The sequence below is a fragment of the Callorhinchus milii genome, unplaced genomic scaffold (genome assembly GCF_018977255.1).
Source record: "Callorhinchus milii isolate IMCB2004 unplaced genomic scaffold, IMCB_Cmil_1.0 Scaffold8, whole genome shotgun sequence".
Lineage (NCBI taxonomy): Eukaryota > Metazoa > Chordata > Chondrichthyes > Chimaeriformes > Callorhinchidae > Callorhinchus > Callorhinchus milii.
In genome coordinates, this window is record NW_024704749.1 from 13,690,477 (window position 1) to 13,703,957 (window position 13,481).

Here is a 13,481-nt window from a genome sequence, read left to right on the forward strand (position 1 = left end):
GGGTGTCTTGGGGGTGGGGGGGGGGGGGGAACAGGGACAGAGAGTATGTGTGGGGTGTGGGTGTGTGGGGACAGAAAGAATATGTGCATCATCTCCAATTTCTGTAACGTAAATGTGTAGTTGACCAGAGGTTCAGTTTCCTGGGGGTGAAACCCACCTGTTGATTATTGGGGTGTTTTTTTTAACAGGAGACATTTACAAAGGGGAAGGAGGGGTGGGGGGGAGGGGGGAATGGGGGGGGAGGAAGAAAATGTGATTGTTTTGGGGGAAAACGGCACAGATCTGTAACTAAAAGTATTAAAACCACACTCGCGTTTCCAATTAAACAGATTTCCGTTAAAAATGCATAAACACACAGTCGATGCAATTTTTTTGGGGGAATCTACCATTTAACATCATTTATAGCAATATATAAAAAAATGCATCAGAGCTGAGTGTGTGTTGGGGGGGTGTTGCTGTGTGTGTGTGTTGGGGGGGTGTTGCTGTGTGTGTGTGTGTGTTGGGGGGGGTGTATGTTGGGGGGGGGTGTTGCTGTGTGTGTGTGTTGGGGGGGTGTTGCTGTGTGTGTGTGTTGGGGGGGTGTTGCTGTGTGTGTGTGTGTGTGTTGGGGGGGGGGTGTTGCTGTGTGTGTGTGTGTGTTGGGGGGTGTTGCTGTGTGTGTGTGTTGGGGGGGTTGCTGTGTGTGTGGGTGTGTGTTGGTGGGGGGGTGTTGTCTGTGTGTGTGTGTGTTGGGGGGGGTGTTGCTGTGTGTGTTGGGGGGTGTATGTTGGGGGGTGTTGCTGTGTGTGTTGGGGGGTGTATGTTGGGGGGGGGGGTGTTGCTGTGTGTGTGTGTGTGTGTGTTGGGGGGGGTGTATGTTGGGAGGGGGGGTGTTGCTGTGTGTGTGTGTTGGGGGGGTGTTGCTGTGTGTGTGTGCGTGTGTTGGGGGGGTGTATGTTGGGGGGGGGTGTTGCTGTGTGTGTGTGTGTTGGGGGGTGTTGCTGTGTGTGTTGGGGGGTGTATGTTGGGGGGTGTTGCTGTGTGTGTTGGGGGGTGTATGTTGGGGGGGGGGGTGTGTGTGTGTGTTGGGGGGGGTGTGTGTGTGGGGGGTGTATGTTGGGGGGGGGGTGTTGCTGTGGGGGTGTGTGTTGGGGGGGTGTATGTTGGGGGGGGGGGGTGTTGCTGTGTGTGTGTTGGGGGGTGTATGTTGGGGGGGGGTGTTGCTGTGTGTGTGTGTTGGGGGGTGTTGGGGGGGGGTGTTGCTGTGTGTGTGTGTATGTTGGGGGGTGTATGTTGGGGGGGGGGTGTTGGTGTGTGTGTGTTGGGGGGTGTATGTTGGGGGGGGGTGGTGTGTGTTGGGGGGTGTATGTTGGGGGGGGGGTGTTGCTGTGTGTGTGTGTTGGGGGGGGTGTATGTTGGGGGGGGGGTGTTGCTGTGTGGTGTGTTGGGGGGGTGTATGTTGGGGGGTGTATGTTGGGGGGGGGTGTTGCTGTGTGTGTGTGTGTGTATGTTGGGGGGTGTTGTGTGTTGTTGGGGGGTGTATGTTGGGGGGGGGGTGTTGCTGTGTGTGTGTGTGTGTGTTGGGGGGTGTATGTTGGGGGTGTATGTGGGGGGGGGTGTTGCTGTGTGTGTGTGTTGGGGGGTGTATGTTGGGGGGGGTGTTGGTGTGTCTGTGTTGCAGGACACGCCTGGCTTTGTCTGTCTTGTAATTGACACAACAGAGAGAGAGAAGGAAGGAGGGAGTGGGTGAGTGGCTTCTGGAACAGTAGAGAGGGAGAGAGAGAGAAGGAAGGGAGAAGGAGAGATAGAAGGAAGGAGGGAAGGAGAGAGAAGGAAGGAAGGAGAGAGAAGGAAGGAGGGAGAGAGAGAAGGAAGGAAGGAGGGAGGGAGAGGAGGGAGGGAGGGAGTGGGTGAATTCTACATCACATCACACAGCTGATATTGGTCATAAAGGTGGAGTATTGTTCTCTTAGTGATTGGCTTCCGAGTATCACATGGACATTACTGTATATATATATATATATTTGAGGAGAGACTGAGATTAGTAAATTGGTTACTCTCAACGTTTGAAATTGACGCTGTGTTGAGAGGGAGAGAGACAGAGAGAGAGAGAGACAGAGAGAGAGAGAGACACAGAGAGAGAGAGACAGAGAGAGAGAGAGACAGAGGGAAAGAGAGAGATCAATCTATGTATTTATCTCTATATAAATATTTTATATAAATACTTCAACCAGGAACTGGAGAGAGAGAAACAGAGAGCGACAGAGAGAGACAGAGAGAAAGAAAACAGCTGATACCTTCCAGACAACGGTTCCTTTTTTTAAAAAATCATCTATATATATATATATATATATATATATATATATAAATCTCTTACATCGCACTGTCCTGTCAGCCTCGTGTGGATGTGGTGCGACCCTGAGATGGAAGTTGGGAGAATAAGGCGAAGAGATTGTGCGAAGAACGATTGAGAGAGTTTCCCCCTCTTCTGCTGCAAAGGCTCGACTTCTGGGGGTGGGGATTAACCCCCAACACACACACAAGGATGGACCCTGGACTTTCTCCTGTGGGCGGCTCAGGAGATCCACATGCGGGGAGAGACTTGTGAGGCTCTGTGCCCACCCCAACACCACCCACAGCCCCCCACCCACCATCAGCCCCCACCCACCCACCACCCACCAGCCCTGTGAGAGAGAGAGAGAGAGACTCCAACTGAGGTGGGAATTCTAACGCGTGGGTTTACTTGTTGCAGAATGCCTCGCTTCGCAGAAGAGGTGCCCACCCCTCGCTATGGGGGAGCTGGGGGTCCTGCGGGAGGGGGTCGGGGTGGCAGCCGACAGGGGGTCCCCCAAAGCAGCCAAAGGATGTACAAGCAGACGATGGCCCAGAGAGCCCGCACTATGGCTCTGTACAACCCCATCCCTGTCCGCCAGAGCTGCTTCACACTCAACAGATCACTTTTTATTTTCAGTGAAGATAATGTCATCAGGAAATACGCCAAAAGGATCACCGAATGGCCATATCCTTTATCTCTCTTTATTTACGTTGATATTGATATAAACACAGTGTAACAATGTATGTGTATTTACACACTATATATATGTGTATATAAACATTTGTGTGTTGTAACAGTAAGGATCCTGGCATTTGATCGAGCGCCTTATCGCGTCGTTCAGACGTCTCAAAGCGCTTCACAGGATTATAGTGTAAATCGTAGTGACTGTATTTTGTGGGTGAAATGCCTACTTAAATATATGCGCATATATATAGTCATTATTATCTGAATATTATTATATAAGGATTATTATTATATAAATATTATATAAGTATTATTGTCACACAATTAGTATGTAACAAATGTGTCGGCACCGATATATTAAATGTGAACCCAAGAGATCTGAATTGGACACAATAATAATAATAATCTTTGCATTTGACACAGCGCCTTATCGTTTCATTGAGACGTCTCAAAGCGCTTCAGGGAATATACTGTAAAGTGAGTTGACTGTATATTTTGTGGGCGAAACGCGGCAGCCAATTGCGCACAGCAGCGTCCCCACATACAGCCCTGGGTTGAAGCGACCAAATTATTATGATATTCTTCTTATTTTTGAAAGGGATTATTCCTTTCAAAAAGGGAACACATGATTTGGGAATGAATAAGTAGTGCTGAGCGGGTGTGTGTTTTGTTTTTTGCGGGTGTGGTGGTGGGAGTGGGGGAAGACTTGATGCCAGGGGTTTGTGGTTGATGTGCACAGCAGAGATGCCTGTGTTTGGCGCATCCATTCTCATGGGACTGAGACAGTTTATTGGTATGAATTCTAATTCCTTATTGATCCTGGGCAGTGTTGGCTTTCGTCCACAGGCGCCCGGGAGACGAGCGAATCAACACGTTTTATTTGTGACAGCTGTACCCATCACACCTTGTTTTTATATTACTGTCCCTCATCCCCATCAAAACCCACCTCTTCCCACCTGTTCCCAATATGTTTCTGACTCTGTCCGGGCGATGCGAGAAATAACCAGTCATTCACCAACAATCAAAATGCATTATTGGTGCTTTATTGGGAGGGAGAGAGAGAGAGAGAGAGAGAGATCTAGAGGCCATTAAACCCTATTCTAGCCATGTTCTCTGCAAACGAGGTTGTTTGCAAGTCTCTTGAGTATTTTGCATATTAAAAGGCGTTTTTTTTCCCCCCACTGGTGTGTGAAATCTTGCGTAGAAAACTGTTGCATCCTTCTCTTAACCCCCTTCTCATCTCCTGTGAGGTGTTATGTTGTCAGCCTTCTGATCTTTTGCTTATTTATATATATATATAGATATAGATAGATAAAAGAGAGATAGATATTTCTGTAAAGCTGTTTATATTAAAAAAAAGCCAGAGATTTTTTTTCGCCTAAGGTAAGAAAGTGCCCATGAGAACCAACCGCTCTCTGGCCATTGAGATATGCAGAGAGGCAGCCGGGTTTTTGTTTATTTTTTTTTACTTTCAAACCGTGGAAAACACAACTAACCCCCAAACACGCACGACCTGGGAATTGGTTGTAAAGGCAGCGAAGGGAAGGGGCCACGTTTTGCTCGATATAAAGGAGGCGAGATTTCATTCCCAAGTCAAAATCTGCAAACATTTGAGCAGAGAGATGGAGCTTCGATCGTTGCGAAAGTTTCTGAGCGATGCTGTTTGTGCTGTTTCTCACCTCCTTACAATGGCGCTGTTCACTGCACTCTGGTGCTGAAATATACATCCCCTGCCCTCCCTCCCTCCCTCCCTCCCTCCCTCACTCACTCACTCAGACAGGGCAAGTGAGGAGGAGGTGGTGGTTGTTGGTGGGGAAACCCGTATCGTTGAACGGGGGCGACCAGAACTGTGTCTCAACACAGAGAATGAGCCCAGCTAATGTATCTGCCCAGTGTATCTCCACGATGTACCTATTTTCCTCACCCTTTGGAACGCCATCCCCACCGTCCCTTCGCCTCGTTCCCTCCATTGGCTCCAAAAATATCTTTTTTTTGTGTTTGCCTTCGGTCACCCTCCTCCCCCCCCCCCCCCCCTCCCCGCCCTCCACTCCCTACTGATGCCAACCCCCAGCTCAGGTCCAGACACCCCCCGACTGTCCAGCGCCTCGGGACATCCTCCCGACGTGAAAGGTGCTGTGTAAATGTAATTTGTAGTTGTTACTGTGCGCTTGTGTGTGGCAGAGAGAGAGAGAGAGAGAGAGAGATAGGTGCCTGCACCCAGATATCAACAACATTATGTAGGAATTGTGTTTAGCATGCAACACTGGAAAAATGTAATGTAAAAGATCCCTAGGTTTGCTTTTATCTCTAATAATAGTAATAATAATCCTTGCATTTGATGTAGCGCCTGAGATGTCTTAAAGTGCTTCACAATCTAGGAAATAAAAACCTGTCAAGCAAAGGCAGAACCCATGTGCCAGCTGATGCTTTGTGGACAAATGCGGCTAAATTTAATAATAATAATGATAATAATAATAATAATAATCCTTGCATTTGATTCAGTGCCTTATCATGTCGTTGAGATACAAATCAGCGTTGACCTTTCAGGCAGGAGTGAATCAGGCTGACATGTTATGGTGGTTGGCCAGGCTCAGTTGGTGGCACTCTGTGTCAGATGGTTGTGGGGTTCACTTTCAGAGCTTTGAGCTCACACTCCCAGCACAGTGCTGAGGATCAGTGCTGCGCTGTCCCAGGAGCTGTCCTTTGGACGAAACGTTAAACCGAGGTGCCTTCTCAGTTTGGATCTTAAAAGCTCTCACAACACTACTCAAAGACCAGTGATCCTCCAGGTTAAAAATTCGCCATTCAGTCCATGGCTGTTTGTGGGACGTCGCTGTATGCAAATCGCCTGGCGCATTCGCCTAAAACATACAGGGTCACTACACTTTACAGTAAGTCCTGTGAAGCGCGTTGACATGAAAGGTGTTGCAAGGATTAATAATAATAATAATAATTAGCAGTAGCGGTAATTATCACATCCCACCTCATATTCTTCAGCCCACCACTTTTCTCCACTATTCCCATTCTCTGGTGAATGTGCAAAGAGGATGCAAATCATTATCTATCTGCAGCAATAACTGCTGCTCTGAATTATTGAGCTCAGAAAATTTCCAGATAATCGCACAGATAAAATTGATCATTCACTTCATGGCTGTTAGCTGTGTGCAAATTGGCTGTCGTGTTTACCTACCAATACACAGTCACTCTGCATTACAATCAATCTTGTGAAGCACTTTGAGATGTCATTCACGATGAGAAGAGTGCCATATCAAATTTAAGGATTGTTTGTTATTTCAATTCCGTCTTTGTTATCTTTGAAAATAGTCGTAAATTACAATCCAAAATCAGGTTAGGTGTGTGCGTGTGGGAGAGGGGGAAATAAGTTGATATTATTCTGAAAAATATCAAGTTCCTTAACCTTGTTTACTCCATTTGAATACATGATTTTAGCCACTATTATTGCGAACTGCATTGTATTAGCTTTGGAACAACACCTACCAGATGGAGACAAAACACCCATGTCAGAGCGATTGGTAAGTGCTATTTCCCTGTTATACCTTTCCCCAGTGATATTGCTATAGTATCAAACTAGTGATAAGGACTGCGTGATGCTTCCAGCTGAATGGAGACCCAGTACAAATTCAACTTGTGCAATTGTGTAAGTCATTTGATCTTTGCATCAATCCTGAATGAGATGACATCATTGTAGATGTCGAGCACCAAGCCAACATTTTCTTCTTTGATTCAAGTTGAATGAAGTAAACAGCGCAAAATTCCTTGGGGGGAGGGGGGTTTCTGTGGGGGGGGGAAATGACCCAACAATTTGCCAAATTCTGGATGCTCTGAAATGCCACATAGAGAGAGAAAGAGAGTAAATGTAAACCCGGGTGGAATTTCTATCCTCTATTTGCTCAACAAGCCATGACTGCAATCGTCTCGGAAAGTATTTGAAAGCTTTTAGCCTTTGCCTAATTGGTGTCCGTGAACCGAATTTACAGTCTCCTGACAACACGTGATGTCTATGTAGATAAACCTCCCCCAGCGCACAGTTAATGACTTATCGATTATTTTTCAGTAGCAAAGCCAAGGCAAGCCATTGCCATACATATTGCAATGGTCTGATTTGCTTTTTATTATCGAGAAAGATAACTCTGATCACAACCCAGTGAGTTATTTTCCGAGTATCTGTTTATTGGGCCCTGTAGTTAATTATCCTTTAATAATCTGTATATTAGTCAATGTTTGCATTTTATAGCAGAGACAATGGCGATGCTGGGAATTATAGGACTCGTGACGAAAAGACTTCGAAAGAGCTAGTCCGTCTCTAGTCCGCTTGGAATAGATCATGCAACTCCGTTTTTTTTAGTGCGATCTGTGAAGAGTGAACTTCATTAGCAAAGGAAAAAATGGGGGGAGAAATATCACCCTATTGATTTTAATGTAGCACACAAGATGGATGATGATTCTAAACTAGAAGTAATAGAGTACTCACCAAGGAGTGGGCATGATAACCTTATGTAATCCAGTGTTAATATTATAAGAGTAACCTCGCTGATTAATTGTTCCGGGATAAATGGCTAAAAGTTTTTTTTTCTAGCTTCTAAGAGCCAATTAAAAAATGAACTCCACAAAAATCTCGCAATTATTTGACACGTTTTCAAAGTGAAACTCAGAGCCATTTCACTCAAAGTATGTTTGTGTTTCAGGTGTAAAGTTTCTTGTCACAGAGTCATGTCATGTCCCAAACTATACACTGTATCCCCGAGATACAATTTCCTAACAGAAATCCATCTAATTTGTTCTTGAAAGAATTGCCATTTTCTGCCAGTGAAGTTGGATTGGGAAGTTATCTATTCGGATGGAATGTGTGGAATTTCTATGTCTCAGACTTTCTCATGTTTTGCTCTTTCAGGACGACACGGAACCTTATTTCATTGGGATATTTTGCTTCGAAGCCGGCATCAAAATCATTGCTCTGGGATTCGCTTTTCACAAAGGTTCCTACCTCCGGAATGGCTGGAACGTGATGGATTTTGTGGTGGTGTTGACGGGGTAAGCTGCCCAAAAGTCTCGTTTTGACACAGCGCATTATGTAGTCGGAAGAATGAAACCCGCGGCATTTGTGGGGCCGCAAGTCATTGTCGCTACATTAATGGTCTGACATCTCTTTGTGAACTCGCTCAGGGTACCTGCTTAATATTGATGACTCCTATTCTTGCGGAGTGGAGTGGAAAGGTGAGTCTGAGCACCAAACCTTTAGGTTCCCTGATCAGCCCTCACGTAAGGCTTACTCTGGAGAATGTGGAAGCGTAGAATCTTGTGTTATATTGTGTAAGCGAAACCGTGCTCCACATTGTCAGTAAAGACAGACATTGTAGCTTTAGCGCTTAGTGTTTCGGACCAGCTATTGTTTGCGGTTAGGCTCTTGCACAAAAGTGCATCGTTTGGCCGGTCAGAATACGTGAGAAAGATTCTCACATCTGGGGAAAGTCAGAAACGTCTTTCTGTGTTGACGTTGGCCACCAATGGGGTTTCCCATTAAAATCTCTTGCCACCAAAGGCCCTGTGCTGTGCATCTTCTGGCTCACCAGAATTATTTCCCCAACAATATAAGTGGTGCAGAGAAGCCTCGTCAAACTGTGAAAGCGATGTGTGGTGAGGCAATTTGTATTGTCACAAAAATTAGAGGGAGTTGGTTCTTATCTTGGTTGGCTCTGGAATATCAATGTCTAAATCCTTGACTGTAATTTGTTGTTGTGGTTGTTGCATGTCTGGCACTCTGATAATCCTCGTTTTAACTTTCTGTGATTGAGCACTGAAGCGTTGCTTCACTTCAGTTCACGTTAGCTACACCCAAACTCCTGAGATATAAACAAAATGCAAAACACTGCAGAGGCTGGAAATCTCAAGAAAAAAACAGAAGTCACTGGGAACACTCATCGTGAGATGCTGCCTGACCTGCTGAGTGTTCCCAGCGACTTCTGTTTTTGTTTCCTGAGTTATAAACTTGGGTTTGCTGTTTGATTCGGTATATCATCTTACTTTGTAGTTCACATCGCGGGAGCATAGACGCGAGTTGAGATTGAGGACACGTAGTCGGCAGTAAAAACAGCCCCAAATTCTTAGCCGATAAAGACTGTTGAATCTTAAAAATTTACGAGTGTGCAGACTGCGGAAAATTGTGAAATTGAGTCTCAATTTGGAAGCTGCATGTGTGTGTGGATAACTGGCTTCCAGCTCTCTCCTTCCCCTCTCACCATCCCATCCCCCCCCCCCCCCCCCCGCCCACCCCCTCAACTTCTCAATATCCCCTCTCTCCCTTACTTGGGCCTCCAATGTCTTTGTAAAATGCCCTGAGATGTTCTCCCACAGAGAGACAGACCTCTATCAGGGCCAGTTGTTGTTGCTGGACTTTGCTCAGTATCTCTTAGCCTGTGTAAACGTGCTGACTGGGGACATTGGGTTGTGAGGATGAAACCCTGAGCTAATGATATATGGCACCCAAAAGACCTGAACAATGACATCAGAATAGAAATGTGGACTTGCTGACACAGCGAAAGAGATGTTTGGCCTGCGACATCTGTGCCGTTGCCGTAACAAGTGATTTTTATCTGTAGGATTGTTGGCCAGGAGACGAGGGAGAAACTCCCTTCTCTCCAAACAGGAAAGGGAAAGCGTGACATCTGATCTGAAGCTCGGCATCTCTGCCAATTAAATGTCCACCTTACTGCTGGACTGGACATTACAGGTCAGCCTAGACTGAGAGCTTGAACCAGCTCTGACCCAAATGGAGAGGGTGTTACCAACTGAGCCAAGCTTTCAATCTCATTGTAGAAACAGGTGTTGTATTTAATCATAATAATAATAATAGTAATCCTGGCATTTGATACAGTGCCTTATCACGTCTTCGAGACGTCTCAAAGCGCTTCACAGGATACACTGTAAAGTGAATTGATAGTGTATTTTTGGGTGAAACGCAGCAGCCAATAGCAATGTCTCACAAACAGTAGTGATTGAAGTGATCAATTTATTATTAGTTTTTTTTTAAAGTAATTATTAACCCCGGAAAAGCGATCTGCCAATGGACTAAGAACTGGATTCCTACTGACTGCTAGGTAAACAGAGGTGTGTGGAGTAAGGAAACTTGCCCAATATTTTGCCCTGCCGGGAATCAAACCCAGGTCTCTCACCTGCGAGGCGAGTGCTCTAACCACTGAGCTACAGGACTCCACAATAATAGTAATCAATAATAATCGTTTAACTGTGTGAAATGCATTTCCTCTGAAGCTTTTTCCGACTTGATCGAATCTTTCAGGGACGATTTTCTGAGCCAAGCAGTGGTGACAGACATAATCTATCAGGATCCAGTGTTAGGACACGTTAATGGGGAAAATAAAATTAGATTTTTATCCTTCAGACAAAGATCAATATCTTATTGAATGATCTTGCAACGTCTAATGGACCTAGGCTGACATTTGCTTTCTTGTTACGAAAAGCATTCTTTCACCCACAATATACAGTCAATTCACTTTACAGTGTATCCCGTGAAGCACTTTGAGACGTCTCGAACCCGTGATAAGGCGCTATGTCAAATGCAAGGATTATTATTATTATTGTACTATCTTCCCAATCTTTGTAGACCTTGTTCTGCATTATTCCCAAGGTTAGTTGCTATCCACAGCTTACGAAAGAAATATTATGACAGCATCCATGTGTTCGTGAACACTGACTTGCTCATGTTTTAGGAATTGTCAATCAGAAAGTCAAGCCATGTCCTCAACAGAAATCGTTTCTATCTGGAAATAGAATATCTGAAATATTAATAAATAATAATCCTTGCATTTGGTTAACCAGCTTTAACATGTTGTCGAGATGTCTCAAAGCGCTTCACAGGATATACTGTAAAGTGTAGTGACTGCGTATTTTGTGGTTGAACACAATCAATCTGTCATAACAACCTCCGACAAACAGCCACAAGGTGAATGACCAATTTTAGAATGATAATAATAATATAATAATAATAATCCTTGCATTTGATATAGCGCTTTTCACGTCGGGAGGACGTCCCAAAGCGCTTCACAGAACACACTGTAAAGTGAATTGACTGTATATTTGTGGGCGAACGCGGCAGCCAATTGCGCACAGCAATGTCCCACAAACAGTCGTAGATTGAAAATGACCAATTTTTTTTTAATTATTGTTTTTAGTTTTTGGAGGGATTATTATTAGGTGTGTGGAGTAAGGAAACTTGCCCAAGGTTTCGCCCTCTGCCTGGAATTGAACTCAGGTCTCTCACTTGCAAAGCGAGTGCTCTAACCACTGAGCTACAGGACTCTACGCTACAGGACTGTTTGTTTGTGCGTGGTGGTGCACATTGGCTGCTACAAACACACAGCAGCTACATTTGACAGTAATTCCCTGTCAAATGCAGGAATTATAATTTTTCATGATTTACTTACTCGCTGTGTAGGTTGCTTTCGATATTCTGTGCATCCTTTAACATACCTTGTCACGGCTGGTTAACCAAATACGCTACGGCACTTCAACAACAACTGGCATTTATGTAGTGCCTCTCACGCAGGGTAGTGTCCCAGAGCGCTTGAAACGCTGGGTGCTGGACAGTCATTTGTTACTTGAATATCTTGGGATATTTTTTTAACAGATTGTCACTGGGGTTTAATAAGTGCCCTCAAGCCACCAAACCCTTGCTTCAATCTTATCTCAAATTATCTTACGATTTACAGCCTTGTTTACCACTGAAGTTGCACAGGTTTAAAGCTCGAGACCTGAAATTGACAGCAATGTTGAAATTGAAAATAAGATCTTGAATAAATCGCGGCCCTTTCCAAACTCATCCTGGGGAGAAAGCTACTGCCACAAGGACATTTTGCGATGTCGGGGATGAATTCTGAGTGTGGAATTCATACAATTCCGCTGGTAAACTGCTTCACAACTGTTGCAGAACTTGCACAGTGAGCAAATTGACTACCGCGTTTGCCTGCAAAGACACAGTGCAGTTACTACACTTTACTTCGTCAACTCTGAGAATCCAATTGTAGCTGTTTGGACGTGGTAAAGGCATTTGATCAAATGCAAGGATTTCTCCAGGAATATTGTCGACAGTGCTCGCAAGGTAGGTATTGAAGTTTTGGGGAAATCTAAGTGAAATATTATTTTACCAGCGGATTTAAGTGATAATACACCTGATTCACTTGGTTGCAAACCACACAGGTACCAAATGAGAAGAGACTCCATTCAATCCTTGTTAAGAGCCAGGCAATATGGTCTACAGTAGACCATCTTGAGTGCAAACTAATTGAGTATGTAAGGTATTGAGAGGTTTGCTTTGTCACAGAGATGGGATCGGCCTAATTGACTTTGAAGATCAATATGGCATATATTTGCGAGGTAATTTGCCCCCGTGTTTGCATTTGTGAGAAAATGACTGGCTCCCTGCCAACATTAAGAGCTGCCAATGGAGACAGGGAGGCTGCCAACGCATCACAGGCCACACTGAGGCACCAAGATGTAGTTTGCAGGATGATCTATCCATCCATCGCTGCACACGCTGTGGTTTACAAGAGCACGAGACTGGGAGCTACAGGAGAACAAGGCGAGGCATAGAGTCAAATGCAAACGTCACTCTGTTACATCGATTTTGAGAGTGAAATGTTCACTCCGTTACCTCGTGAGCTTGTTCCACGTCCATCATAATTCATTCAACCCAATTCATGAATTTATTCCTTTTGGGGAAGAGTCTTTGATAATAACAGCAGTGGGAGGGAGGGAGGGATGGAGGGATGATGTGATCTATCTGTGGCTTTTAACCTCTAGAGAGTTAAAAGTAGTTGGATTGTAAGATAATGGATAGACAGATAGATTATAATTTGGTCACTCAATCCACGACTGTTTGTGGGACGCTGCTGTGCGCAATTGGCTGCCGAGTTTCTCCCACAAAATATACAGTCAATTCACTTTACAGTGTATCCTATGAAGCACTTTGAGACGTCTCGAAGACGTGATAAGGCGCTGTGTCAAATGCCAGGATTAGTTTTAGATTAAACTGCTCTTGAACTGTTGGAGCGCATTAAACAGAGAGGAAACCAAAGCTTTGCTTGTGAACGTGCAGGTGAAATACTGTGCCTGTCTGGTGATTTGCAGAGATTGCTACTGCTGCATCGATGTTTTAGAGCAAGACGATTTGATGTCAGGAGTTTATGTAAACACTCCAGATATCTTTCATTAAAAAGGATTTTAGAATAATGGATTCTTAAATTAGCCCAGCTTCCAAATTAATCAAACGCACCAGTTTCTTGTCAAAGCCTTGGGACAAGTGGATGTTGTGGATCCGCAGTAATAAAAGACCAGAGATTTTCACCGCGTGAGTTCCTTTGATTCCTGGCTGCAGCTTTTCGGTACGAGGAACGGGGTGGTCTTTTAAGTGTTAATTGAAAAAAAATTCAATTTCTTTTCAGTATTAGTT

The 13,481-nt window shown here is 44.7% G+C and overlaps 1 protein-coding gene across 1 annotated transcript in view; it reads left to right on the forward strand.

Annotated features, from left to right (window-relative positions):
- The first annotated feature begins 2,732 nt into the window (after positions 1 to 2,732).
- The window catches only part of cacna1ba (calcium channel, voltage-dependent, N type, alpha 1B subunit, a), a 127,171-nt gene continuing 116,422 nt past the window's right edge, over positions 2,733 to 13,481 (forward strand). Inside the window, exons 1-3 of the mRNA XM_042337397.1 lie at positions 2,733 to 2,998; positions 6,426 to 6,531; positions 7,911 to 8,050. Coding sequence (XP_042193331.1) covers positions 2,733 to 2,998; positions 6,426 to 6,531; positions 7,911 to 8,050 — 512 coding nt within the window. The remainder of the gene's footprint in view (positions 2,999 to 6,425; positions 6,532 to 7,910; positions 8,051 to 13,481) is intronic.